The 27,949-nt window shown below is 64.8% G+C and overlaps 1 protein-coding gene across 1 annotated transcript; it reads right to left on the bottom strand.

Annotated features, from left to right (window-relative positions):
- MYRF (myelin regulatory factor) lies at positions 1–27,933 on the bottom strand. Its single transcript, XM_056132076.1, has 27 exons — positions 27,780–27,933; positions 17,654–17,741; positions 17,329–17,577; positions 14,914–14,975; positions 13,881–14,178; positions 12,419–12,675; positions 12,183–12,306; positions 10,736–10,931; positions 9,979–10,055; positions 9,453–9,563; positions 9,089–9,179; positions 8,664–8,864; positions 7,980–8,091; positions 7,478–7,587; positions 6,941–7,101; positions 6,790–6,862; positions 5,886–5,974; positions 5,661–5,729; positions 5,336–5,416; positions 5,098–5,183; positions 4,841–5,005; positions 3,876–4,127; positions 1,779–1,866; positions 1,586–1,660; positions 1,303–1,408; positions 504–578; positions 1–171 (listed from the first exon to the last, which is right to left on the bottom strand). The coding sequence occupies exons 1-27, from the start codon at positions 27,823–27,825 to the stop codon at positions 91–93; spliced, it is 3,423 nt and encodes a 1,140-aa protein (XP_055988051.1). The 5' UTR covers positions 27,826–27,933; the 3' UTR covers positions 1–90.
- Between the last annotated feature and the right edge of the window lie 16 nt (positions 27,934–27,949).

Below are 27,949 nucleotides of genomic sequence, written 5' to 3'. Positions count from 1 at the left end.
CCCGAGGGCGCGGGAGGACGGGCTCCAGTGTAACAAGTGGCATCCAGTGTGGACGGGGCGCCGTGGGCCCCGGGCCCGGCTGCAGCCGGCTCAGTCACACAGGCGGTAGAAGTGGAAGTAGTAGTCGGAGACCGGCCGGCCCGCGGCCTCTGCGCTGCAGTTGGCCTGCCCCTGGAGGGAGGGCCGAGGGGAACCGTCAGGTGGCTCTGGGGGTGGGGGCCAGCCACAGGCCCCGGTTCCACCCACCCCTGCCCCCCACTGTTTTTTTTTTCTTTTTGGGTCACACCCAGCGATGCACAGGGGTGACTCCTGGCTCATGCACTCAGGAATGACTCCTGACGGTGATCGGGGGACCATATGGGATGCTGGGAATCGAACCCGGGTCGGCCGCGTGCAAGGCAAACGCCCTCCCCGCTGTGCTATCGCTCCAGCCCCCGACCCCCTACTCTTGACAAGGGGGCCACAGGCAGGCGGGGGGCAGGGGTTGGGGGGGACAGGCTCACCGGCAGTGCCACCCGGAAGTGGTAGGTGAACTCCCGGAAGGACAGGATGGTGACCGTCCACTGGTGCGAGGTGCCCTGGAGCACGGGGAGAAGGTGAGGCTGGCGCCCCTAAGCCCCATCTGCCCTGACCCACGCAAGCACCCACTCTGCAGACTCCATGCCAGGTGCTCCCCCGATCCTGCCCAGTCCCCATCACCTGTGGGCCGAGTGGCAGGGCCAGGCTCTCCCTGGTATTCCCCGAGGGGACCCATTCTCCATGGAGACTTTGGTCCAGGCCAGGGATCTCTGCCTCCAGTGCTCCTCCTTCTCGGGCCCTCTTTGGGGCTCGCTCACCCCCCTCGCTCCAGGTCTCCTGTGGGTGTTATACTCTGCCCCTCCCCCACTAGACCCCACCGGGCCTGGCACTGAAGGGGCCCCAGGAACGATTTGCTCAAGGGCCAGGCCACATCCTTTGCATACGAGAACCCCCACCCTGCCAGTTGTGGCCCCCTCAAAAGCAAAAATGACCTGTTGGAAACAATTCCATGCATAGGTGAGGGGGGAAAAAAAAGACCCTGAAACTGTGCCGAGTGTCACCAGTTTCGGGGTGACGGGGCTGTGGGGGCTCTGGGTCACAGACCAGGTGCCTACCCCAGGCCAGGCGACTCCTGGGACCCCTCCTCCTTTCCTCCCCGAGTCACTCTGGATCCCAGGACCCCTCCTCTGGGGTGAGTCCCTATGTCTTCCCCAGCGACCCCCTCCCCCCCCAACGCTCCCCGTTGCCCATGCTTCAAAGCAGGGGCTCCAGCTCCCTCCCTACCTGGGTGTCCTGGTGGGGCTGGGGGCTCTGTGGCGCAACCCCCTCCTCGCACGGCTGTTCCTCAGACGCCAAACTGCACAGCACCACCGACACAGGCGCCGAGGAGCTGGCGGGGAAGCCCAGTGAGCAGCACCCGCGGGCCCAGGGCTCCCCGGCCTCCCCCACAGCCTCCCTCACCCCAAGGTGAGGCATGCCAGCAGGGAGACAAGGACGCCTCCTCGGGACCCCTCGTCCAGCGTCACCTGAGGAACCAGGGCCCCCTACACACACACCCCACACTCACTTCATCTGCAGGGTCAGGCTGAGATGCAGTGGGGTGCTGTTGCTCACAGGAATATGGTAGGTGACGTTTCCGGGCCTGGCAGGGGGAGACACAGTGGGCCCCTCAGCTCAGGGACCCCCACCCTCCATCCCGCCTACCCAGGAACTGCCACCGTAGCTGGTGGGAAGGGTCGGAGCTGGTCATCTGAGCCCACCTGCAGGCGTCTCCTGGGGCGCAGTATTGGGAGGTGATGGGCATCGAGTTCTCCAGCAACTGCACAGAGCTCAGGGAAGGGGCCGCACCTGTGGGAAAGGGGAGATGCGCCCGGGGTTCTCACGGCCAGACCTGGAGCAGCCGGGCACACCTCAGTGCCAGGAAGTCCTGGGAACTAGAGCCTGACAGCAGGGCAGGGCAGGAGGGCATTGGCCTTGCACGCAGCCAGCCCAGGTTTGATCCCGACACCATGCACGGTGCCCTGAGCCCAAATGGGAGTGAGCCCCAAGCACAGAGTCCGGAGTGAGTCCTGAGCACAGAGCCAGGAGTGAGCCCTGAGTGCAGAGCCAGGAGTCAGCCCTGAGCACAGAACCTGCAGTCAGAGGCTGGAGTGATAGCACATCGGGTAGGGCGTTTGCCTTGCACGTGGCCAACCCAGGTTCGATTCCCAGCATCCCATATGGTCCCCTGAGCACTACCAGGAGTAATTCCCAGGAGTAATTCCTGAGTTGCAAAGCCAGGAGTAACCCCTGCGCATTGCCGGGTGTGACCCAAAAAGCAAAACAAAAAAGGAACATGCAGTCAGCCCCGAGCAGTTCCAGGAGTGAGCCCTGAGCTCAGAGCCAGGAATAAGCCCCAAGCACAGAGCCAGGAGTGAGCCCCGAGCGTAGAGCCCGGAGTCAGCCCTGAGCACAGAGCCAGGAGTGAGCCCCCAGCGTAGAGCCCGGAGTCAGCCCCGAGCACAAAGCCAAGAGGAGACCCAAGCGCAGAGCCAGGAGTGAGCCATGAGCACCACCAGACGTGACCCAAAGAAAAGCCAAAAGAAGTAGCAGATAATTCTAGAAGAGGCCTGGGGTTCCGCCCTGCTCCTCCACCATCCCCACTGGCCCTGTTACAGGCCCAGCTGAGCTCTCCCTCCTGGACAGACCAGGAGGGCCCAGAGCCGGGACGGTCTTTCCGAGCTGTGTCTAGGATGACCAGGATCCCACATGGCCACCTCTGAGCCTGGGTCCAGTGGTCCGGGGTGGCAGTTTGTCATCTAACTCAGATCGGGGTGCTGACCCCTCTCAGTTACTTCTCGGCAGGCCCCCCTGCCCAGGGCCCTCTCTGTGGCCCCCAGAGGCTGGTCAGCGGGCAGGGTGGTGCTGAATGCGCCTGGACAGGCCTGCTCCCCTCACCCCAGCCCCCCACAGAAGGGGAGAGCAGGGACACTGCTTTTTTTTTTCTCTCTTTCCTTTTTCCTGGCGCCGGTACATTTTCAGCTCCATGTGATAGATGCAAACCAGGCACCCCAAAGACCCCAGGGGGACCTCAGACAGCTGTCAGACAAAGTGGCAAGTGGCCTCCCTGCTTCTCTCCTATTCCCTTCAGAGACTGGGCGCCAGCCTCACCTCCGGGGAGCCCTCCTTGATCACCCCCGCCCTCCGCAACATCACCCGGCTGCGATTTTTGCATATGAGCTGCAGGGTGCGTCTGGAATTTTGCATCTGGGGGAACAGGGCACGTCTGTCTTGGTGGCCCCCAGAGCCCCCGGCGTGAGCCAGCACAGATCCCTTCCCACAGGAACATGAGAGGGTCCAGGCATCTCCCTGGGCACACCACACACCCCGTCCTCACTCAGGGCCCAGCAAGGGTTGGACACCATTTTTGTTGTTGTTGTTGAATTTTGGTTTGAGGGACACACCAAGCAGTGCTCAGGGGTTACTCTGGGCTCTGTACTTGGGAATTAATCTTGCGGGTGCTCGGGGGACCATATGGGATGGCGGGGAATCGAACCCTGGGCACCTGCAAGGCAAACATCTCATCCGCTGCAGTACTGCTCCAGCCTCAGGGGGTGGAAAACTGGGACTTTTAAACGAAACAACATCGAACAGAGCCGGCCCTGGGATGATGTCACCCGGAATGACATCACCCAGCATCCCCGCAGCCGGGGTGGGGCTGTTCCTCACTGACCACATGATGACCGCATGAAATGAAGCCCGGGAAGAAGGCGTTACTCCGAGACTGGCATCTGGTTGGTGCTTAGCAGATGTTGTGGGCGCACCCTTCCTCGCCCAGGCCAGGCTGGGCGGTCGAGGGCGTGGGCCTCAGGGCGTACCTGGCTGGGCTCCGGCCTGAGTGGGCCGCGCAGGTCCTGCGCTGGGCTGGGGGGCCCCTCTGCGGGCGCGGCCGTGCAGACCGAGGCTGGGGCTGTTCTTGGCTTTGCTCTGCCCGCCGGGGAAGGGGAAGGCGGGGCTGGCCATGGGCTCCAGGCTCTTCGGGTGCTTGGCGTGGCCGATGCCATTGGCCGAGAGGCCCCAAGACTTGGCTCTGATGTTAGTGACGGGCAGCAGGGCCACCGGGCTCGGGGCTGTGGACAGAGTGAGCCAGGGACAGGCTGAGAAGGGGGAGACTGGCTGTGTGGCCCAGCCCAGTGAGCTCTGGGGGACCTTCAGTCTCCCAGCCACTCAGGGAGACGGTCCCCATTGTTTCCCCCGGGCCTCGTTCTGGGTTCCAGGGAACCCCCGCCCCCCGTCATGGGTCCCAGCACTTGGCTGCCATGCTCACCGCCACCTGACCCTCATACACACACACACACACACACACACACACACTCACACACACACACTCATACACACACTCATATACACACTGACATTCATACACTCACATACACTCATATACACACTCACACACACTCATACACACACATACACACACTCACATGCACACTCATACACATACACACTCATACACACACTCACACACTCACACACTCACACACTCATTCACACATGCACACACTCATGTATGCACTGATATACATACATTCACATGCACTCACATACACACACTCATACACACACTCACATGCACAAACTCATATATATACACTGACATACATACACTCACATACACACACTCTCACAGACACACACTTGCACACACTCACACACATACACATACACACATGCACACACACACATTCACATACACACACTCACACATACTCACATGCATACACATACACACTCACATACACTCACACACACACACACACACACACACTCTCCCACTGACTACCTGAGAGGTTGGTGGGGGGCCCGGGGCTGGGGCGCAGGCTGCGGCCAGGGGCTGTGGGGCTGGGAGGGGTCGAGGCACAGCAGATCACGGGGCACGGACGGCTGGAGCAGAGGTCCAAGGTGCGAAGGGCTGGCCCTGGGTCCGAGCCGCTCAGGCTGGTGGGAACTGCGGAAGCCAGAGGCGAGTGAGTGGGTGCAGGCGCTACTCCCAGCCCCATCCCCCCACACCCCTGAGAGACGTCGGGTGTGGGTGCTCACCGAGCAGCAGAGCGGGCTGTGTGCCTGGGGTCCCCGAGGTCACGGGGGCCTGCCGGAGCTGAGTGGTCCCGAAGTTCTGGTTAAACCTGCTGGGAAAGGGGGTGGGCTGAGCTCAGAGGGGCTGGGGGCGCCCGAGGGCGGGCCGTGGAGTCCCGGGGAGGCGGCAGCTGGGGCGGGGGCAGGAAGAAGGGGGCAGTGAGAGGTAGGAGGGGGCGAAGGGCCTGGCAGAGACACATACCACGGGCACGCGGCCTCACCGTCCCCAGGCTGCTGGGGCCGGAGCAGGGCCAGGAGACAGGAAGTGGAGACGGCAAGAGAGCTGAGAGACCGCGCAGGGGAAAGGGGGTGCAGGGAGAGAGAGAGAGAGAGAGAGAGACACAGTCAGAAATGGCGCAGGAGCCGGGGACAGCGGGTGGACGGACGGAGCCCCGGGTCCCACACCTGCCCCCCTCCCCGCCTTCTCGTCCCCGTGTTGCTGCCTCGGAGACCCTGAGAACAGCCTGAGCGAAAGCTCGGCGGCCCTGCCCGCAGGCGAGCCTCTCCCAGGACGGCCCCAGACCTACCCATCCATCTCCACCACGTCCTCCTCGGAGCGCAGGCTCAGCACGTACAGAGTGGACATGGACGCCACGCTGGAGCAGAGGGGCGGGGTGAGGGGCGCAGGGGCTGGGCCGGGCTAGACCTCCTCCTCCCCAGGCCCAGGGCGTCTCCCCCCCATCTCCCTTCCAGAGACTCAGCCTCCCGATTCCAGAAAGCTCCGCGCCTTCCCCACAGGCCCCAGCAGTCACCTAAAGGCCATGACCACCACCAGCGCGATGATGGTCCCCTGCAGGAAGCGCTGGCTGACGCACGCCTGGTCCGGGACCACGGATGGGGGCTGAGGACACGAGCCACGGGGAAAGAGGAGAAAGACAGGGTCTGACTTACTCCGTCCGTCTACCCGCCCCTCCGCGTGCACACGGGCTGACCGGAGGAGGACACGCCACCGAGCCTCCAGCCAACTGGAGCACAAACACTTGGCATAGCTGAGCCCGGGGAAATGCAGGCTGGGAAGGGAGGTGCGGGGGGTGGGGGGGGTGGGGAGGCTCCCTGGCGGCCACCCACCCACCCACACACTCTCACTCACACACACACACACACTCACACACACTCACACGCCATACACACAGTCACACACATGCACACACATACACTCACCCCACTTACTTACACACACACTCATACACATACATACCCCCCACACGCATACACTCACTCACACACACTCATACACACATACACTCTCCTTACGCACATATACACTCACCTCCACTCACATACACACACATTGTTACCCACATATACACACACTTTCACACATACACTCGCACTCATGCACACACGCAATCACATACACACACCACACACACTCATACACATACATACACACACTCAGTCACACACATGCATACTCAATCACATTCATCCCACACTCATACTTACACACTCACACACACACATACACACATTCCACACACACACTCACCCCCCACTCACAAACACACATACTGTCACCCGCACATACACTTACACACATACATATACATTCATACACACTCACACACACACATACACACACACCCTCCATACACTCACATACACACTTATACACACACACACACACTGATCTGCCCCCCTCCTGCCCACCCTCACCTTGCTGGCCACCTTGGGAGGCCTCTTTTTATGGGGGACGCTGCCTGCCCGGCTGAACTGGCTCCCAGCATGGCTGTAGCGAGAGAAGCAGGGTGAGGGGTGGCCCCGGGAAGGGCCTCCCTCGCTGCCCCCCGGCTGCCCCGCCCCCCACCTGAAGGCGCCGGAGCTGCCCGTGGACTTGAGGCTGTCCAGCCGCCGCAGCTTGGCCAGCTTGTGGCTCCAGCGCTCCAGCTCATCGATGCGCGTCTCCAGGTTGTCCGTGAGTTTGCACAGCTCCTTCACAGCCCCCACGTTCTCCATGAAGATCCGCTCCTGCCGGGGCCACGGGCACGGTCAGTCTCCAGGACCCCCCAGCCCCTCCCAGCCTCAGAGCCCCCAGGGCAACCTGGGCGGACCCCCAGACTGCCCCTTGGCTCAGGCGGCGGCAGCACCCTGGGCCCACACTGGCACTCTGCAGCTACCCCTCAGTGGCGTCTTAGTGGGCCCCCACTCTGCTCTGGAGAGGAATGACCCCCAGCCTCCCCTCCCCTCCCCAAGAGCCACAGGGGCGTGCCCCCTGCACCCCTGAGGATGCCCATGTGGAGGGGTACGGGACCCCTCTCCCACCCTCTTTCCCGTAGACCCCAGTGCCATTTGGGGCTCAAGGCGCTGATGCCCCCCACCCCCAGCCCCATGGGGCTCCACAGACCTTATTCACCACCAGGAAGTTCTCGATGGTCTTCCCGTTGGCAAACACCACATCTCCAGAGTCCTTCACGGCCTCGGGAAGAATCTCCTTCACCTCCTGGGCAATGACGCCTATGGGGAGGGGGAGCACGGAGTGTGTGGGAGAGACCTACCCGCAGCCCCTCAGGGAAGGCACCTGAGCTGCCCCAGGGCCCTGGAGGAGAACAAGTGTTCCCAGGGAGGTCAGAGCTGGGGTGGTGAGTGTCCAGGCACAGGGAGCCCTGGATGGAGAATCATGAATCCTGGCACCCCCATTCCTGAACTCTAGTGTCAAGGGAGGAAGGAGCCCAGATCATCTGGAAAAGACGATTTTCTGGGGCAGGAGAAGCTTCTAGAAGGGAGGCTTGGGGCGGGGAGTCAGTTCCAGGGCCAAAGGGAGGGTTCCTGGGTGTAGTGCTTCCGGACGGCAGACTTTTTCGGGGGCAGTGGGGAGTCATGGTGTTCCACCGTGAGGGGCTCCCTACCAGTCTCGGGGGAGGTGGCCTCAATGCCAGCGCTGGCTGCAAACTCAGGCTTGTACCGGTAATGCACCAGCCGCATGCGCGAGATCCGCTTCAGCTGCTCGGTCGTGTCCACCTGCGTGGGAGCAGGGCACACACTGAGCACGGAGGCTAGAGTGGAGGGGCGGATTCGCCATCCAGGCGTGGGATCCTGAGAACTCAGGGGCCCAGGCAGACCTACTTCCCTTACAGCCCCGCCTTCTGTCTGACTCCGCCCCCGTGGGCACCGCCCCATCTAGCCCCGCCCACCGTAGCCCCGCCTACCACTAGGCACTACCCCATCTAGAGCCTGCCCCATCTAGACACACCCACCAATAGCCCCGCCCACCACTAGGCACGCCCCCTAGAGCTCCACCCCATCTAGCCACACCCCTAGAGCTCCGCCCCATGTAGCCACACCCACCACAGCCCCGCCCCCTACCAGACACACCCCATCTAGAGCTCCGCCCCCTAGGCGGTAGAGCCACACCCACGTGCAGCCCCGCCTATAGAGCCCCGCCCCCATCTAGAGTTCCGCCCCCATCCAGCCACACCCACCTTAGCCCTGCCCCACCTAGCCACGCCCATAAGAGCCCCTTTGGCCACGCCCCGAAAACCCCACCCCACCAGTCCTGCCTCTGCTTGTGCCCCGCCCCGGCCCCGCCCCACCTCCTGCACATGCTCCTTGGCGCGCAGGTCCGAGGGGTGCATGAGCGAGCCCATAACCTTGACGTTGCCATGCACGACCAGCGCCTCGTCGGGCCGGTCCGTGTTGATGCCCACACGGCCATGGTGGAAGACAGTATCGGGCACCTGTGCCCGCTGCCACAGCACGTCGCTGTCACTCTCAAACTGGCCTGGGTTGGAGGCCTAGCAGGATTGGGGTTGGATCAGAACGGGGTGGTAGGTAGCAGGGGAGCGGGGGAACACCCACAGCTGCTAGCCCCGGCCCAGCAACCCAGAACGCCCCCAGCACGTGTCGGGGTGCCCTGAGGGTGCGAGCCTTGCCCAGCGCCACAGCGCCCGTGCCCCGCAGGGTCAGCACCCGGTAGATCACGGGGCCGATTCTCCCAGTTCGGGGACAGGACCCTTACCCGCACAATGATGCGCTCCGAGATCTGGGCGGCCAGCGTGTAGTTCTGGTTCTGCGCGTGCGCCTGCAGCGCCACCACCAGCATGAAATACCTGGGGCGCACAGAGGGGGGGTCTCAGAGCCACGGGGGTCCTGCCTTCTGCGCCCCTTCCCAGGTGCACAGCAAGGCTCTGCCCCAGGTCGCCCCAACACTGCCGGCACCCACTGCGTGTCCACTAGGGGGCAGAAGTGGCCCAGCACCCAGGAGAGAACGAAGACTCAGGCCAGACGCGAAGCCCTGCCTCGGCCCCTCATCCACCCATCTCTGGGTGGTGTCCCTGTCCCTCCTGCTTGGCATGGGCGGCTGGCACGGGTGAGCTGCTCACCTCTGGTCCGGGTTGGGCTTGCCCTTCTTGCGCATGTTGTTGGCAGTGGTCTCGCTGAAGTGCAGCCGCCCCACCGTCACCTTCGTGACCTGCTCAGGGGGCAGGTTGACCCTGCAGAGAAGGAAGGGGGTGTTCAGGCAAAGGGGTGCAAGGGGTAGAGAGCGAGGCCTCCGGGGCCACTGAGTCAGGGGTGTGTGGGAAGTGGGCATTGTGGGCACCGGCCTGGCCCCCCTCAGCGCCAGTGGTTAGGCCTCTGGTGTTACACACACACGCATGCACACACATACCTTATACATATGTGCACACACACCAGACACAACAGACATCACGCACACACACGCACACAAATCCATCACATAGACATTGCACGCGCAACACAGACACCACACACAAACACACGCACGCACACACATCACAAGCATGCACATATGCACGCGTGCGTACACTCATGCACAGGCATGTGCCCGTCTACAGTTACACATACACACATCCATGCACACGTGTATATGCAGACACGTGCACTCACGTGACAGGGTTGAAGGGCCTCTTGCTGCGGTCGGACTGGGACTGCTCGATGTTGATGGACTGGTTTAGGGCCTCCAGCTATGGGGTGAGCACACCAGTGGCACCTCAGGGACCCAGCTCCCCACCTGGCCGCTCTCCTCCAGCAACTCAGCCTGAGGAAACTGAGGCACGACCTCCCCTCCGCCACCCCTCCCCACCAGATCAGTTTGCTTCTCTGACAGCCCCCCTCCCCCCGCCCCGCATGTGCGCATGCCCACCCCCACCCCCCACACACACCCTCCTGGTCCTCACGCCTTCCTACACTGGCACCCCTAAATCTGCTCCACTCACACCCAAGCCCCCTCACCCCCCAGGTCTCCCCACACCCACAGTCCCCCGGATCCCTCCAGTTGTGCACCCCACTTGGGACGCGGAGACTCAGGTGGAGATGAGTCAGGCACCTAGTGGAAGATTCCATCAGCTTCCACTGGGCAGAAGGAAGCCCGAGCAGGGCACAGGAAGTGAGGACCAGGAGACTTGAAGGTATAGGGAGGGTGACCAGGGCCCCGGAGTCCCGGGATCCCCCACCAGGAGCGAGCAGGGGGACCACGTCTGCAGGGAACTGAGGTAGCTGAAATATCTGAGGTCGCACGTGTGAGGTCCCAGAGCCGAGAAGGCAGCTGGGAGCACACGTGGGAGCGCGGGAGGCCGTGGGCTTGACCCGGAAGCAGTCCCCTCCCCAAGGCTGGGCTGTCGCGCCCTGCGGAGCCCCAACCTGCCTTCACTCCGTGCAGCTTCAGGTAGAAACAGTCCAGGGGCTTGAGACCTTCGGGCGTCTTCACGTACTTGGGCTCGCCCAGCATACCGATGTACACCGTGACCTGGAAGTGATTCTTCTTCTGACACACGAACGCATCGTCGCCCACCGAGAAGTTGAAGCCCTTGTCTGCATCCACGCGGTAGGTGAGCATGGGCCTGGGGGGTAGGGGCGCAGGAGGACACTCATCCTGGGCCCCCCCCAGCAGGGTCCCCTCCCCCACAGGCCAGGTCCACCAGATGGTGGGGAGCAGGGTGGGAGGGGGGGCCTGGACAGCCCCTCGCCACACTTGGCTCTGGCCCAGGAGGCTGCCCCCACCCGCGCTCAGGAGCCAGGGTGAGAGGGGTGAGGTCTGGGGAGCCTCACTGGCCTGTCAGCTGGTTGCCATGGAAACGGTGGAACCAGGCGCCGCCGGCTCTGCACTCAGGCTGAAGCCCCCACATCCTCATCCTCATTCCAACCCCCTCCACTCTGGGGCCGGGGAGAAGAGCAAGTGGGGCTCCCTAGGTTCTCTCTGCCTCAGTTTACCGCTCTATTATCAGAGTTTTTTTTTCTTTTTTTTTATTTCCAAGCCAGGATCCTCGGTGGGAGATTCTAAGTGGCAGCAAAGGGAGGGCCCCATCCCCCATGCCTGTCCCTCCCTAGATGTCTGCTTGGAGGTCTGCCTGGAGGAAGCCGGGAGGCAGAATGTTCTCAGTGTTGTGTGTGTGTGGGGGGGGACAAGCTTTGGGCCAGGCTGATGTGTGCAGCAAGGCCTGGGCCAAACGGTGACTCCACGGCCAGGCATGGGGCTTGGCGTGTTGTGTCACCTGGGGGACCCCCCCCACCCCGATGGGGCCTCCAGGCACTGTCACTCTCCCCCCCAAGCACGCGCGCGCGCGCACGCACACACACACACACACACACACACACACACACACACACACACACCGAGACCTTCTGGCTAAGAATCCCACTGCACCCAGGGCACCCCTGCACCCGAGGCCATTCTCAGCGACATGTGTCCTCCAGAGTGAAATGAGGGGGCAGCCCCACTGGACACCCTCTCGCGCCCCATCGCCGGCCTTCAGGGGAGCAATCCCAGCATGCTCTGGGCCAGGCGGGGGCTGGACCCGATGGCAGGGTGGGGAGGGCGGCCTGGGACTGGCCGGGCAGTGGCCCCACCCCTGGTGGGCCCTCCCCCCACAGAGGACAGCTTCCTGCTACCTTCCAGGAATGCGGGGGGGGGGGGGGGGAGGAGGTGCAGGAAAGGGTGGGGGGGTTGATCAGAAAACACCCACTTCTCCCTGCGCCCGCCCTGGCCCGCCCTGAAACACCCACTTCTTAAGAAGCCAGGGCGGGCAGCGGGAGCCAGGCCTGGTCAGGGCAAGTCCCCACGCCCCGGGGTGGCCATGAGGACGGGCACTCACAACTCCTTGTAGTTAGCGTCACACAGTGTGGCCCACTTGCTCTGCTGGTGTGGCTGCCACTTGATAGACTGGTAGTTGGGGTCCAGGTAGGAGCCACTGAGGCTGTCGCTGTCCTGCAAGATCCCTGGGGAGGTGGGGGGGCGCACCGGCGTCATGTGGGTGCTGCCGCCGCCGGGGACCCCACCCCCCCAGCCCTGCAGCGAACAGTGCGCCTCCCACCCACCCGCCTGCTCTACCTGGGGAGGGTGCGCCTGGTGGGTGCCAAGGCGGCGTCTGCACGCGGGCAATGCTGAGGGGCAAGGAGCCAGGCCCTCCTGGGGACAGCGGGCCCTGGGGGGGCCAGGGCGGGGATGGGGCGCGGCTGGGGTGGGGGGGCGGCAAGGAAGTCACGGTCCCCGGCTCCTGTTTGATCATTCCGTTCAGCATCTGGGCGTTGAGGGTGCTGGGGGGTGATTCCGAATGCTTCCTCTTTTTGGAGGGGTGTGGGGGGACCCTGGGAGAGGGGCAGAGGTGGGCATCGTGGAGGGGCTCCGGCCACAGTCCACCCCACCTCATCACCCCTCTGTCACCCCACTTCTATCCTCCCTAACCCCCGGGGAAAGGCAGGCGTCACCTCAACTTGGCAGTGCCCCTCACAGGCCCAGCCAATGGCCTCCACGATGGGCCTAGGGCTGGCAGGGGAGTGATGAGACCCCCAGTCACCCCGGTCACCCCACGGTGGTCCCCTTCATCAAGGGGCCTCGACAGATGTCAGCCCCCATAGAGGAACCGCGAAGCCTCCTGGCATCAGACGTTTTGGGTGTGTGTGGGTTTTTTTGTTTTGTTTTGTTTGGCTTTTGGGTCACACCTGGCAATGCTCAGGGGTTACTCCTGACTCTGCACCCAGGAATCACACCTGGTGGCGCTCGGGGGACCATATGGGATGCTGGGAATCGAACCCGGGTCCACGTCGTGCAAGGCAAACACCCTCTCCGCTGTGCTATCGCTCCAGCCCCCTCATCAGGCTTTTTTTTTTTTTTTTTTGAGCCAGGGAGGAGGTAGAAGGTTTGGGGGCAAGCCCAGCCCCACTTCCACTTCTGGGTTGCAAAACATCCGGGCGCTGCTACAATCTTTCTTTGCTCTAAATCTTTCTCTTCTTTGTAATTCTTATTCTATTTGTTTAGTTTGTGGGCCACACCCAGCAGTTGAGCACTTACTCCAGGCGGGGCTGGGATCACGCCTGCCTGGCGGGGCTCAGGGGACCACGGGCCGGGTGCCGGGGATCGAACCTGGGTGGTGGGCTGCGTCTAAGACAAGTGCCCTCCCCGCTGTCCCATGGCTGGGCCCCTCCTTGTCCTAAACCTCTCAGGAAATCTCCAACAGCTCAGCGATGCCCAAGTGAGCTGGACTTGTGGGGGCCTTGGCCTGACCCTTGGCTGGGGCCACAGCACCCCGCCCAAGATGGCGGGGAAAGTTTCAGGGTCTGGGGGCAGTGGGGAGGCAGTCTGTGCTCCAGGGCCAAGTCCCAGCTGGCCGGCCCTGTCCAGCTCGGGACCTGGGCCGGCAGTTCGCCTTCTCAGAACCCCACATCACCAATGTGCCCACACGGCAGGCAGACGGGCAGGCAGGGACAGTCGTGGCACTGGGCACTTCCATGGGCAGGGGAGACCCTTCCCTCCCCGCGGCCAGGTCAGGGGTCCAGGTCGGGGGTCGGCTTACTCAGCTCCGTGCTGCAGCAGCTGGTGTAACATCTGCGACTGCGGGGTGTGGTGGAGGTCGGCGGGCACCAGCCCCTGCCCCATGGCCGCGTAGGGGGGTAGGGGGGGCTCCGCCTTCATGTACAGGTCCCGTTGCAGGACCGGGTAGTGGGGCGGGGGCGGCGGGGGTGGCGGCGGGGGTGGTGGTGGCGGCGGGGGGCCAGACAGGTGGGCAGGAGGGGGCGGCGGGTGCTCCAGGCGGGAGGCCACACCCACGTGGCACAGGGTGTCGGGGGTCAGGGTGCGCAGGAGATGGGGGTCTGCGGGAGACATGGGGGAGAGTGGGCGTCAGTGTCCAGCTCCCGCAGCTGGGCCCCCGGCTTGGGGCTGTCCACCCACACCCCCCCAACCCCTCACCCACCCCACGTGGTTGAGCCTTGGGGGAGCCCGACAGAGTGCGTGACCACGGCCGGGCCTGTCCACGCGACCTGGCCAGCGCCTTCCCCATCCCCCCCTCCCCCTCCAGCCGCCTCCAGGCCTCGGGAAGGATCTTCCGTGGGAGACCCCAGCCCAGCCGCGGGGGCCCCCCACCTCCCCAGCCGTAGCAGCCCCTCGAACAGGCCAGGGACCAGCCCCCCCAGCCCGAGGGTGGAGGCCCCTTTGTTCCCCAGGAGGCATTCCAGAGATGTTTTTGGTAAGATAAACAGAACTCTTGACCCCATTCTGGCTGTGCCGAGCGTCCTCTGGTTCCCTCACCCCTTTCTGGAGTACCCCCCAGCCACCCACCCAGGTGTGGGGGGACCCCCCGGCTGCCGCCGCCGCCGGCCACTTACCCCCGAAGGGCACGTCCATGATGGTGCAGCCGGCGCCAGGCGGGGGGGCATCCCGCGGGGACCCTGCTCCCCACCCACCCGCCCGGAACAAAAGCAGCACCCGGAGTATTTGAGCAGTGATAATGCGGCCCGCGGGGTGGCCGGGCCCGGCCTCCTCCCTCCCCGATAAGGCCGCCCCAACCACTCGCCAGGGCCCGGGAGGGTGGCACCCCTGGGACTCACCGTTCACCTGCGGGGGGGAGTAGGCCTCGGAGCCCGAGTCGGGGGGCGAGTCTGGCAGCGTGCTGTGGCAGGGGGAGGGGGCGAGGGAGGCCAGTGGGTGAGCAGCACCCTTGGGTGCTCCTCTGTCCCGACCTCAGGGTGCCTAGCAGGGCCTGGGGCCGAGCAGTGGGCCTCGGGGTCCTGCCATGCACCCCCTCTGATGGAGTGGGGACCGGGGCTCAGTGCCAGAGTCTTCAAGGAGGTCACAAGGATGCCAGGACACCCTGGGTCCCAAAGGGCCTCGTGCCCACCCAAGCCCCTTTCCTGGCTCCGTGGGCTCTGGGGGGGCAGTGCTGGGCCAGGACGGGGGTGTGGGTGGCAGGAGGCGGCCTCGGGCAGGTGTGAGCCGGGCAGAGAGCCAGTACCTCTGGCCGGCCAGCCTGCGTTTATTTTTTTCCTGCATTTATTTTTTTATCAGTGGTTCAGGGGAAAGAACAAATTCGACCCTGAGAGGTCAGCACGTCCTGGGTGAAGTTGAGCTCGCCCGGCAAGGAGGCCCCCTCCCCCCCACCAGGCCCGGCCCGTGGCCATCCTGCTGGCCACATCTGGAGGGCGGCCAGGGTCACACCCCACCTTGTCCTCTCTCTGAGCCTCTCTGGACACGGTGCACTGGACGGGCAGGGTCTGGGTAAGCCCAGGCAGCCCTGCGCCTGCTGTGGGCGCGTGAGAGGGCACGGGGGGGGGGGGGTGTCGGCTCCTAGGGGAGGGGCAGAGAAGCGGGGCGCCATCCCACCCCTGCCCTGCTCGGCCCCGTGGACAGACAGACAGACAGACGGACGCTCCAACCCTGACAGGCGCAGAGGGCCACTGCAGGGGCTGGATGTGGGGTGAGCTGGGCCCATGCTGACCGGAGTGTCAAGCTCCTTCCCACAGGCTGGGACCCAGAAAGCCGGTCCCCTCTGTGCCCCCCGCTATCGGTGGGGCTGTCCTGGGGGCCTGGCATGTGCCGGTGACTGCCACCCCCCCCTCAGGCCAGGGCCTTTTCAGCCTTCTGGGGGCATGGGCCCTGGCTGACATGGACTTCACAGGGAGGTGAGGGCCCTTAGGGGAGGCTTTTTTTTTTTCTTTTTTGGGTCACACCCGGCGACGCACAGGGGTCACTCCTGGCTCTGCACTCAGAAATTACTCCTGGCGGTGCTCAGGGGACCATATGGGATGCTGGGGATCGAACCTGGGTTGGCTGCATGCAAGGCAAACGCCCTACCCACAGTGCTATCACTCCAGGCCCTTATGGGAGGCTTTAGGGAGCCCCCTGGCCCCAGGGAGCAGTGCAGGAGGGAGGCGGCAGCCAGATGCATGTGTGTGTGTGTGCATGTGTGTGCCCTGCATACCCTGCCTGTGCATGTGTGTGTGCTGTGCCTGTGTATTTCCCCTGTGTGCCCTGTGCATGCATGTGTGTGCCCAGCATACATACCTGTGCCCTGCATGCCTTGTGCATGTATCGTGCATGTCCTACATGCCCCATGTATATGCATGCCAGTGCATATGTCCCCATGTACTGTTATGTGCATGTGTATATGCCGTGACCTGGACACACCTGTATGCCTGTCCATCCTAAATGTGTCGTATGGATTGCATGATATGTTCAGGTGTGCATATCAGGTGCTCTGTGTAGGTATGTCCTGGGTGGGTATACGCGCCTGTGTTCTTCTGTGTGCTCTGTACATGTGTATCCCATGCATAGGCACATATGTGTTCCTCTGGGTGTACACATGTGTCCTATGTGTGCACGTGTCCTTGTGCGGCGTGTTCATGTTTGTGCACTGTATGTGCACATGTATCTGCACGTATGTGCCCAGCATGTGTGCGTTCATGTATGTGCACATGCATGCCCTGTGTTTGCGTGTACTCGGTTGTGCCCTGTGTGCATGTGCATTCATGTGTGTGTCTGCATGTTCACTTGTGCACACATTCCCTGTGTGTGGTGTTTGTGCAGGTGTGTGCCCTGTGTGGACCATCTAGTACATACAGGCATATGTCAATGTGTGCCAGTATGTGTACAGGCATGTGCCAGGGTGTGCAGCCGTGTACTGGTATGTGCAGTTGTGTGCTGGTGTGGGCAGCCGTGTGCTGGTGTGGGCAGCTGTGTCCAAGAGTGTGCACGGTTGTGGCCTTCAGCCTCGCCCCTCTGTTCTCTGTCCACGCAGCTCTGGGATCCTTCTAGCACTGAGTGGCCGCCTCGCTCCTCTGCCCAGAACCGGGCCGGGCTGCCTCCTGCCTCCCAGCAACCCTGTGCCCCCAGCCAGGCCCTGAAGCTACCCCCACATCTCAGGGCGGCCCTGGGGCCCCTTCCCTGCCAACCACCACCCCACCTTAGGCACCCACTCTCCCTGGGACATAGTCCCCTCCCCCACCAGGCACCCCTGCCCTGCTCACCCTGGGGCGTAGGGAGCCTTGGGCTCTGCCTTGATGGGGGGCCCGGAGCCCCCCAGGAAGGGCTTGGGCGCGGCAGCCAGGCCGTTGTTGTTGTTGCAGTTGAGCGGGGCGCTGTAGCTGGGGGGCGCGAGGGGCCCATGGCGCCCTGGGGAGGGTCCGCCCGAGTGGACGCCGCTGGAGCCGGGGAGGGCGGGCTGCCCGTGCGGGAAGGAGGCCGCGCCGGCCGGAGTCGCGATGTCGGGGAAGCAGCTGCAGAGAAGGGAGGCTCAGGGGCGCCCCGGCCCTGCCCTTCCCCGAGGGGTGGCCGCCCCGGCGCGGGACTCACAGGTCCGAGGCGTCCTCCTTGCTGATGTACTCCTCCAGGATGCTCGTGTCGATGTTGGACGGCTCCAGGGCCCCGTTGATGTCGTGACCTGCACAGAGACGCCAGAGTCAGGGGGGACTCAGCCACCGCCCCCCAAGTAGTGTCCATGTGGGAAAGAGCCCCTCCACTTCCCCCTCTTGAACCCCCCTGCAGCAGCAGCGTGGACACCACTTCCAGCCCACCGGGCCCCAGCAGTGGGGGGGAGGTCCCCGCACGGCACTTCCTGTTCCTCTGTCCCCCACTTCCAACCCACTGGGCCCCAGCAGTACAGGGGTCCCGCACGTCACTTCCTGTCTCTCCATCCCCTACTTCCAGCCCACCAGGCCCCAGCAGTGGGGGGGGTCCTGCACGGCACTTCCTGTTCCTCTGTCCCCCACTTCCAACCCACTGGGCCCCAGCAGTAGGGGGGTCCCACACGGCACCTCCTGCCCCTCCATCTCCTATGAACTCATGCCGCCCCAGCTTCCCCCACCTCTGTAAAACGAGGTGACCACCCCCGCCCCATGGTGTGGGCGGCTCTGAGGAGGCTGAGGAGTGCAGGGGAAGGGGGCCGGGCTGGACCCTCCTATGCCCCATCCCCCAGAAGCAGGGCAGAGACGTGGGGGGGAGCCAGGGCTGTCTGGACAGGCCACCTTCTCTTTGGAGGTGCCGTTATCCCCATAACGGCCCACGGTTAGGGGGTGCTGAGCCTGGTTTTCCAGAGGGAAACGGGGAGGGGGCAGGCAGAGAGGGGCAGGAGGGCTGGTGGGGGCGCCGGAAGGCAGCTGGACAGAGGCCGGGCTGGCCTCTCCCCTCCCAGGGTCACCTTGCGGGGGGGTGCGAGGGGCAGCGAGCCAGAGGGCGGGGTGATAAGGGGGCTGACGTGGGAGATGCGTCAGCCTCGATAATGGGGGAGGGCCCCACCCACACGCTGACCCGCGGTGGCCCCACTGAGGCCGGCGTCTAGGCCCCGGGGACCGAGCTCCCACGGGTCCAGGCGCGAGCCCTGCCGTGCTGTGTGACCTTGGGAAGCTCGCCGACCCTCTCTGAGCCTCCGTCTCCTCACGAGTGAAACGGGACCGTGAACAGCTAACACCGGGTGTCGGGGTGGGTCTGTGGAGTGGATCAGTCCAGGGTGGTGGTGGGGAGGGCGGCTCTGTCCACGGGGTCCCCGGGAACTGCCCGCCCCGGCCCCTCCATGGCCCTGGATGGCATTTCAGGAATGCTGAGCCCCGCTTAGGTGATTAATGTGCGGCTGGCTAAGCCCTCCCCAGGGTCACGAGCTGCCTGAGACGGGCCTCCCGGGGTGGCCCCCCCCCACCCTTCTATACCCAGCGGGGGGCGTGGGCACCCACCGAGTGTCCCAGTGGCCGCATGGGCCCTAAGTGGTGGGGCAGAGATGACAGAGCCACCCTGGGCCACCCTGCAGGCTGGACTTCCGGGGGCTCCCCAGCCCGGGGCTCTAGGACCCCCATCCCCGGCTCCAGCCACCCCATGAACCAAAGGGGCCACGTGCTGTGTGACCAGGGCCCCTCAGACCTGCTGTGGTGGCTCAGGGAGTTGGGGCAGGGTACCCCAGGGCCTGACCCTCCCCTGCCGGCCTGCCGCTGCCCACACGTGCCAGCGGCAAGACCAGTGTTTGGGGGGGTTCACCTCCCACCCACCCCCCTCCGAAGACTCAGCGCTATAAGCATCAACTTCCCCCCTTGGGCCACAGACACCCTGCCTGCTTCCTGCCTCCAGCCTGGAGGGGGGTGGGGGAAGGGGATGTGAGGGGGGGTGCCGGGACCTCCTGGGCGGCCCCTCCTGGGGGGTTGGGGGACCCTGGAGGGAGCAGAAAGCCAGGAGCACCCCAGCACCCACGGCCCGGCTGAAGCTGTGGGTTTGGAGGCGGACTCGGACCCCAGGTGAGTGATGGGGTGGTGGAGTAGGGTGGAGCTATTTATAGCAGCTGCCTCCTCCTCCCTCCTCCCCTAATCGCCCCTAATCCTCCTGTCCACCTCCCTGGGCCAGGGGCCCTCCCAGAGGCATCCTGGAGACCCTAACGAGAACCAGATGTGGTCGGGGGGGGGGGGGGAGGCCCCCTCGTGCCAGGGCCCGGGGTGCACGGGAGCCTGGCGGAGGGAGGAGGGCCAGGCCTGGGGAGGGGTGCGGGGGGCGGGGCAGGGCGGCAGGCTGGGGTTTTGGGGGGTGTTGGAGGGTCTCGAGAAACTCGAGCCCGGAGCGACTGCACAGCCGGGTGAGGCACTTGCCTTGCACGCAGCTGACCCGGGTTCAATCCCCAGCACCCCATAAGGCCCCTGAGCGTAGAGCCAGGAGTGACCCCTGAGCATTGCCGGCTGGGCCCCCCCACACACACCAAAAGAAAGAAAGAAAACACTCGTTCTCCCCGGGAGCCCAAGGCTGCCTCCAGCACCCTGGCCAGGCCCCCGCCTGGCTGGAGACTTCCAGCACTTTCAGGAAGTCCAGCTGGGGGTGGGGGAATTGCAGATACCCAGATACCGCCCGCCTGGCAGGAAGCTGAGTGGCCTTGCCCCCACCCCGCGAATGGTACTGCGGGTTACGACCCTGTGCTTCCCACTGCCCGTCACCCGAGCCCCCAGCCCTCTCCTGCTCTCTGCCAACAGGCCCTGGGCCCCTCCCTGGTCTGGACTAAAAGCCTCCATCCCTCCCGGCCTCATTTCACTTCTCAGAGCCTCTCTCTGCACGTGCACGTCACTGGGGGGGGGGGGGGGGGTGGCGGCGCGTAATGCTGTTTCTTCTCCTGGGAAATGTTGTTCCAAAGGCTGGGGAAATGCTGCTCCCTCTGGAGGGATGCTGTTCCCTCTGGGGGCAATGTTGTTCCCTCTGGGAAGAATGCAGTTCCCTCTTGAGGGGAATGCGGTTCCCTGCAGTTCCCTCTGGGGGAAATGCTGTTCCCTCTGGGGAAATGCTATTCCCTCTGGGGGAAATGCTGTTCCCTCTGGGGGAAATGCTCTTCCCTCTGGGAAGAATGCTGTTCCCTCTGAGGGGAATGCTGTTCCCTCGGGGGGGGGGGGGGGGGGAAGCTGTTACCTCTGGGGAGGGAAACGCTGTTCCCTCTGGAGGAATGCCAACACCCATTCACTCTGTAGGTTACATCTTCAGTAAGTTCCCCCAGGAGGTCCTATCTGACCTGCCCTCCCCTCAGTGGGGGCCCCCTGCCCCATATGACCCTCTTGGGGGGACCTCCACCCCCTGGGGGGTGGTTCCAGGCCCCGCCCACACCACAAGAGGCTTCGTGGCTCCCCAGCCCCGGGGTGTGTGTGGGGGGGGTCTCCGTGACCGAGGAGGGACCGAGGCCCATCTTGAGCCGACCGTGCGAGCCGATCGTGCGGGGACCAGGAGCCCTCGCAGGCAGGAAGCGTCTGTGCATACAGCAGGCGGGTAATAAACGCACCCTGCGTGAGCAGCAGCGACCCTGCCCCCCCCCCTTGTCTGGGAATCCTCCAGCCGGTGGGGGTGGGGGCGGGGGTCCTGGGTGGGGCCGGGCCCTGCCAGGTACGAGGAGCCCTGATGAGCCCTGCAACCCCCTTCATCCGGCCCTTTATGAGCTGCCCGTAACAGGAGCCAGACGCAGCCCTTCCCGCAGGCCGGGGTCTGGGCAGTGGACCGTCCCTCCCAGCAAGGCCGTCCGGCTGCAGGTGCAGGGGGGCGCCCAGGTGGCCCCTCCACCCTGGACCCCTCCCGCCCCCTAGGGTGCCCGAGCCCTCCCACCCCACCAGCTGTGCCCACTGGCTTGAGTCTCGGCCATTGTCCCGGGGGACGGGGAGGGTGGGGACCAGGCACAGTGGGAGGCTTGTGCCCTGCCCCCCCGCCCCCCCGCCCGTCAATGGGGCACTTGTCAATTCATGCCCCAAACATGGCGGAAATCCCGTGGCCCACGTGGCTGTGGGCAGGCCAGGCCAGGCCCGAGGAGTGGGCCTCACCCGGTGGGACCTGAGGCTCTGGGGGGACCTGGGCCACCGCCATGCCCAGTGCTCACATGAGCACCTCGCTCCGGGCTCAGGCTCAGGCCGGGACAGGCTGTCCAGCTGGAAGGGGCGTCCCCACTCCATCACCTGAGCTGGGCGGTGGGGGGCTCAGGGGCGTGGGGAGGGGTCCTCACACTCGCTCGCTGCTTCCCTTCCTGCACTCAGGACCCTGCCCCTCCCCACCCCTCACCTAACATGGGATCGCTTCTCCAGGTTGCTCAGTTGCCCTCCCTCTTCCAAGTTTCTTCAAAGTCGGACCCCGCTGCCCTCTGGCCCAGGGGTGGCATCATCCTGTCTTCAGCACCCCCGAAGCAGGCAAAGCCGTCCTGCCTCAATCACCAGGACACAGGGGACCCCCAACGTGACCCTGCAAACCGACCTGGTGCCCATGAGTGCCTAGTGGGACCCCTAGCTGTGTCCGCTCTCTCTCAACTTCTCCTTTTTTTTTTTTTTTTTTTTTTTTTTTGCTTTCTGGGTCACACCCAGCGATGCTCAGGGCTGACTCCTGGCTCTGCACTCAGGAATCACTCCTGGCAGTGCTCAGGGGACCCTATGGGATGCCAGGAATCGAACCTGGGTCGGCAGCGTGCAAGGCAAACAAACGCCCTACCCGTTGTGCTATCGCTCCAGCCCCTCTCACCTCCTTTGATGTGGACTCTCTATCTTGATTAACTTGACCCATGACTGAGAGGGAACGGCTGGCGTCCGCTCACGTGGCTTGGGCCCCCAGCCTCGGGCTCTCCTGCATATGATGCTGCAAGTGTCGCTTTGTGTCGCCATGTCAACGTGCCACTTTGCGCGTGGGGCACACCCAACTGGGCACAGCGCTAGAGGCCTTGGTCCGCTGGACCCCAACCGTGGAAATGCCGCATCTTGGTTCCTACCCGGCTCCTTGTCAGAAACGGGCAGCCCAGGACCCTTCAGCCACACGTCGTGGCCTGTCCAGCTCCTCACCAGGCCAAGCATAGCCCCCAGCAGGGGGCTATGATTTGGGGGGGGTGGCAGGCGGTCCCCCACTACAGTCCCCCGGGCCCCTCTGCGTCCAGTTTCTGCCAGTCTCTCATCCCCTGGAGCACAGACGCCAGTGCTCCGGGATCCACATGTGCACACGTGAACACGGGCTCGTCCACTCAGTCCTGAGTCTCAGCTGACCGCCTGCCTCCCCTGGGAAGCATCCGGGACATGGCACGCTGGTGGAAGGCGGGGGTTGGGGGCAGGCGGACGCCCCCTTTCGCTTTCAAGCAGGTGCCAAATTCTGGGGAGAAATCGGGTGGGCGGCCAGGGACGCTGGAAGTCACCGCACTGCGTACTGCCCTCGGGGACCCAGCCCCCCCTCCCAGTCTCCCCACTTTCCTGGGTCGCTTCTCCAGGGAGATCAGCCCCCCTCTAAGTCCCTCTGAAGTTGGACCCAGCTGCCCTCGGTGGGGGGCAGGGGGGAGGACATGTCGAGGTGCAGAGTGGGACCCGGTCCGGGAAGCAGCAGGCCCGCCTCAGGGGGGTCCAGAGAAGCGCCCAGGGGACCCGGCCACCCCCCCGCCTGTCCCCACCAGATCCAACTACATAAATGGCATCTCCGACCGGGGTCCACCCCCCCCCCAAAAGCAGCCCCGTCTCCAGGCTAGCAGGACACGTCCCTAAGGTTCATTGCCAGGTCACGGGAGGGAGAAGCCAGGGAGGGTGGGGGTCCCCGGGGGTCCCCAACCCCACCAGGACATACAGTGCTGGCTTTAGTGTGCACTCGGTTTGGGGGGTGCGAGGAGGCTGAGGGGAGCCCTGCAGACGGTACTGGGGGCCTGGACACCCCCAGCCCCCACCACTGGTGGTAGAGGGGGGAGGGTATCATGGCATCCCCGAACTCCCTGCTCGTCATCCCCCAAACTTCCCCACTCGGGGACCCCAGGGCTCAGTGGGGATGAGCTGGGTGGGGGTCACGGCACCCCGAGGTGACCTGGGTCCCCCCATCCTCTCCCACCTCGCACACCTCAGGAAGGTGTGGGGATACCCCTGTGCTTCTGATGCACCCCAGGGCTCAGCGGTGAGTTGAGGTAGTGGACAAGGAGCCAGGACAGTCCCCTGCCCGCCTCCAGGCCAAACCCCCACCAGAACGTCTGGGCGCCCCGTTTTCCGTGTGAGGCCCAGAGAGGGTGAGGGGCTGTCCTGAACACACAGCACCAGATTGGGCGGGGGAAGGGGCAGGGCAGAAAATGATCCAAGTGTAGGACACGGGTGCCAGGCAGGTCCTATAGACTCAGGGTCATAGCGGCCACCCCAGCCGGCACTCGGGGCTCACGGCACCCTGGGCAGCTCCGCCCTGCAGGAACCTGGAGCAGAGCGGGGCGCCCTGGGGTACAACGGCGCCCCCATCACACAGAGCAGAACACAGGAACCCCCGGGGTGTGTTTGCAGGGGTCCCTCCTTATCCCACCCTGCCCCATCTGCAGCCGTGGACAGCAGCACCCCTGACCCCAGCCTCCGAGGCTGCGGTGGGGGGAAACTGAGGTGCTTTGGGTGAGAAGGAAGAACGTTTGGGAAAGGAAGGGCAGGGCGGGGCGGGGCGCCCCGTTAATGATTTGGTTAATGATTCCTGCCCGGCCTTATCAGGAGGGCAAAGTCCAAGAGCAGCAGCCAATCAGCAGCCCAGCAGGCCCTTCCCAGCAGCCTCTGCGGCGGCACCCCGCCCCCCAATACCGGTTGGTAAGCCTGGGGGAGCCGGCGAGTGGGGGCACAGCCTGGCTTGCGTGTTCTCCCCACACGCCCAGATCGCTTTGCCCCGTCCCCCCCCAATTCAGGAGGGTCCGAGTTAGAGACGACCTATCCCCCCCCTCATGCTGGCTGCGGTGCCCGAGAGCTAGTGTCAGGGGCACCCCCTCACCCCCTCACCCCTTCATAGACCCAGCGTTGCCTCCGTTGACCCTGAGAACGTTTCCTGCACCCCTCCAACACACACACACACACACACACACACAACCCCGTGTGACCCTGAGCTGGGTGTGGGGACACGGGGATGAGTCAGACCCCCCCAGCCTGAGCCCCGGGTGGGGACATGAGTCCAGGGAACCAACGGCGATCCTCAGGAACCAGGGGTCAGGGCCGTCCGTCCTCCCCACTGACCGGGTCCCTGGGAGTGCTTCAGGCCGGCAGGGTTGGGGCTGGAGTGATAGCACAGCGGGTAGGGCCTTTGCCTTGCACGCGGCCGACCCGGGATCGATTCCCAGCATCCCATATGGTCCCCTGAGCACCGCCAGAAGTGATTCCTGTGTGCAAAGTGATGCCTGTGTCCAAAGCCAGGAGTAAGTCCTGTGCATCACCGAGTGTGACCCAAAAAGCCAAAAGAAAAAAGAAAAAAAAACCAGGCCGGTGGGGTCACCCTACCCAACCCCGTCTCAGGCGGTCTACACAGCCCTGGGGAAAGGGGTTCATCTCTGCCTCCCGGGGGGCTTTCAAGCCAGGACCCTGGAGGCTGGGGCACTGCTGTGGGTGTCCACCTTGCGGAAAGCGGGACTGAGCCCCAGCTGTGGGTCCTAGGAGACGGGGGAGGGGGGGGGGCTTCCGTCAGGTCTGCAGGAGGGGAGAGAGGGTCCTGCATCTCAGGAGCCCCCCAGGGCCTGCTGGGGGCCCTGCACCCCTGGGTGTTCAAGGCTTCCGTGCTGGCTGTCCACACGCGCACCCCCCCCCCCCCCGAGCGCCACCCTCCTCTGGTCTGCCGGTACCTCCCGACCTCCTCGCAGCCCAGAGACAGCAAGAGTCTGCCCAGAGCCACACAGCTCCCGGGCGCCCACCAGGACAGGCTGGTCAAGGCAGTGCAGACAACTGTCCCCAAGACCTGGTATACCTGCCCAGGCGTCCCCTCTCTGTAGGCTTGTGCTGGCCTCTCCGGATAGCCCGGCTCTCCCTACCAGGGGATTAGCGGGCCAGTCACGGGGGCCAACCCCCCGCCCCCACCGGCAGTACCAGCCTCAAGGGGGCCACCAAGTCGAGGACAAGACACCTTATTCCCACCCAGCTCAGCACCGGGGACATGTGCCCAGGTGTGCCCGGGGCTGGGTCAGACGAGGGCACCCCCAGCCTTCAGTTCAGCCCCCCTGATCCCCAGAACACAAATCCCCGCCCCCACCCCTCTGTGCAAACTAGGCCAAGTGCAGGTGGCAACTGGGAGGTCCCAGCACTAAGGACAGACACCACGCAAGGAGCAGTACCCCCAAAAGCATGCGTCTCCTCGGTACTCACACTCAGGGGCACCCCCAAGCTCCTCACAGACCCCACACACACACCTGGGCCCACCTGCTCCCCGCCAGGCCTCGTCCAGGCCAGTGGCCCTGAAAACCCCACCCTAGTGCCACCCCGCGTGGCCCCTCCAGGCTCTGGCCCCCAGCCCGCCTGCTGACTCGCTCCTGGCCAGCCGCACCCGCTCCCCACAGACATTCCTGAGTCTCCTCTTATCTCCCTGCAGGGCTGAGCCATGGCGTCAGCCCCACCCCCACCCACCGCCAGGAGCACGCTGCCCACTCCCCTGCCAGACTCAGGGCAGACCCCCGCCGCCATCCCTCCAGCCACAACTCTCCCCCCCACGCCCCCATCACAGCCCCTCGGGAGCTCCTGCAGGCCGACGGGTGTCTGGGGCGTGATGGGGCGCCCACCCCGGGACCCACTTTACCTTCCCAAACCCTGTGGGGCTCCGGAGATGCTTGGGGGTCCCTGAGATGGGGCGAGGAGAGCTCATCTGAGTTGGCGTAGACAAAGGCCCCCCACCACCCGCATGACAGGCAAGGAGGAACAGGGGTACAGAGATGCTCTCTCGCCCACCCCCCCACCAGCCTCGGGCTGGGATCCCGGCCCTCACCCCCCACGGCTCCACATCCCAGCCGCCCTGGGCAGGCGCCCAAGAGCAAAGGCTCCGGGTCCTGGGCGCTGGGCGGCAGGAGAGGCTAACGGACTGGGGGACACAGAGGCAGAGGCTGGACTCCCCCGGTGGGTGGGGAGCGGCACAAAGGGGCCCCAGCCTGGCTAGAAGCTCCGGTGAGGGCCTGTGGGGTGGGGAGAAGTCAGCCTGCACCTTCCCCCCGACCCCAACACACACACACACACACACACACACACACACACTCCGTCCATTGGCTCCAGGATGGATGGATGGGGCAGAGACCACGCAGACAGCTCCTCCTGGGGCACGCCTCAGGACCGCATGGTCCCCAGAGCACTGCCAGGTGAGGACCCCAACACCGCTCCCGCCTCCCCACCCCCATAAGCAAATACGCTGTGTGAAGTCCAGCCCAGGCAGGAGGGGTGGGGTCACAGCCTGAGCAGACATACTCCAACACAGCTGGGGGGGGGGGCCTTCACAGCACAACCAGGAGGACCCCAAGTCCCTACACCCTCAGGAGCCACCCTTGGACTGCACCGGGTGGGGGCGTCTCCTTACCCCCTCCCCAAAAGAAGGCAGCTTCAGGACTGGAGTGGTCCAACTCAAGAGGAAAACCGGGGAGGGGTGGCACGTGCCCGTCCAAGACCCCCCTGAAGCCTAGCAGCAGCTGGGGGACAGTCCTGAGGGACCTCCGGCCCTGCACCCCTGGCCTCAGGGAAGGACGGTAGCGAGGTCCCAGCGCCTGGAGGTCAGACAGGAGGCAGGAGGTGACTTCTTGAAAGACTCACAGGCGGCGGGGTGTTGGGGGGGAAGGGAGTAAAGGGGGGGTCCCAGCCTCTGGGAGCACATGGTGGGAGATACCTCAAGACCGCGGGCCGGGAAGCAAGGGGGGGTCCCCATCTCCAGAGGAAGCGCTGGGCGGGATGGGTTTCCCGGGACTGTGGTGCAGGGGTGAGGTACCAAAAGGAAGGGGCGCTGCAGGAGTCAAGCGCCCAGAGGATCGCGCGCCCAGGAAGCCGTGTTAGGGGGAGTCGACCCAACTTCGGGGGGTGGGAGGCAACTTGGCCGGACTGAGTCCCCGAGCGCCCCGCGTGTCCCGCGCGTCCCGTGTCCCGCGACCCCCGCGCCCAGCGCCCCGCGGTCCCCCGCGCCCTGCATCCCCCCGCGTCCTGCATCCCCCGGCGCCCCGCCGGTGCCAGCCTGGAGGGGGGCTCCGAGCCTAGAGCCGGGGGGTGGGGGTCCCGGCGCCCCTCACCTTCGAAGAAGCGCTGCAGCGCCTCGGTCTCGTCCACCACCTCCATGGCCCGCCCGCCCGGCGCGTTCTCCGCCGCGGCCCCGCTACAGCCCGGCCCGGGGGCGCGGCATCGCCGGCGCGGCCCGCGCCACAGTCCCCGCTGCGCTCCGCCTGCCGCCCGGCCCGGCCCG

The sequence above is a fragment of the Sorex fumeus genome, unplaced genomic scaffold, assembly GCF_029834395.1.
Source record: "Sorex fumeus unplaced genomic scaffold, SorFum_2.1 ptg000093l, whole genome shotgun sequence".
In the NCBI taxonomy this organism is placed as follows: domain Eukaryota; kingdom Metazoa; phylum Chordata; class Mammalia; order Eulipotyphla; family Soricidae; genus Sorex; species Sorex fumeus.
The sequence above is the reverse complement of the archived record's forward strand: the minus strand, read 5'-3'. Positions and strand labels throughout refer to the sequence as shown.

What these genes read in the sequence shown, in the direction of transcription:
- MYRF (XM_056132076.1), bottom strand. Translation starts at nt 27,825, where the DNA reads ATGGAGGTGGTGGACGAGACCGAGGCGCTGCAGCGCTTCTTCGAAG. An exon ending in CGGAGCGCATCATTGTGCGG is followed by an intron (nt 8,865 to 9,088) that starts GTAAGGGTCCTG and finishes CAATCCTGCTAG; the next exon opens with GCCTCCAACCCAGGCCAGTT. An exon ending in GCCCCAGGAGACGCCTGCAG is followed by an intron (nt 1,661 to 1,778) that starts GTGGGCTCAGAT and finishes TCCCCCTGCCAG; the next exon opens with GCCCGGAAACGTCACCTACC.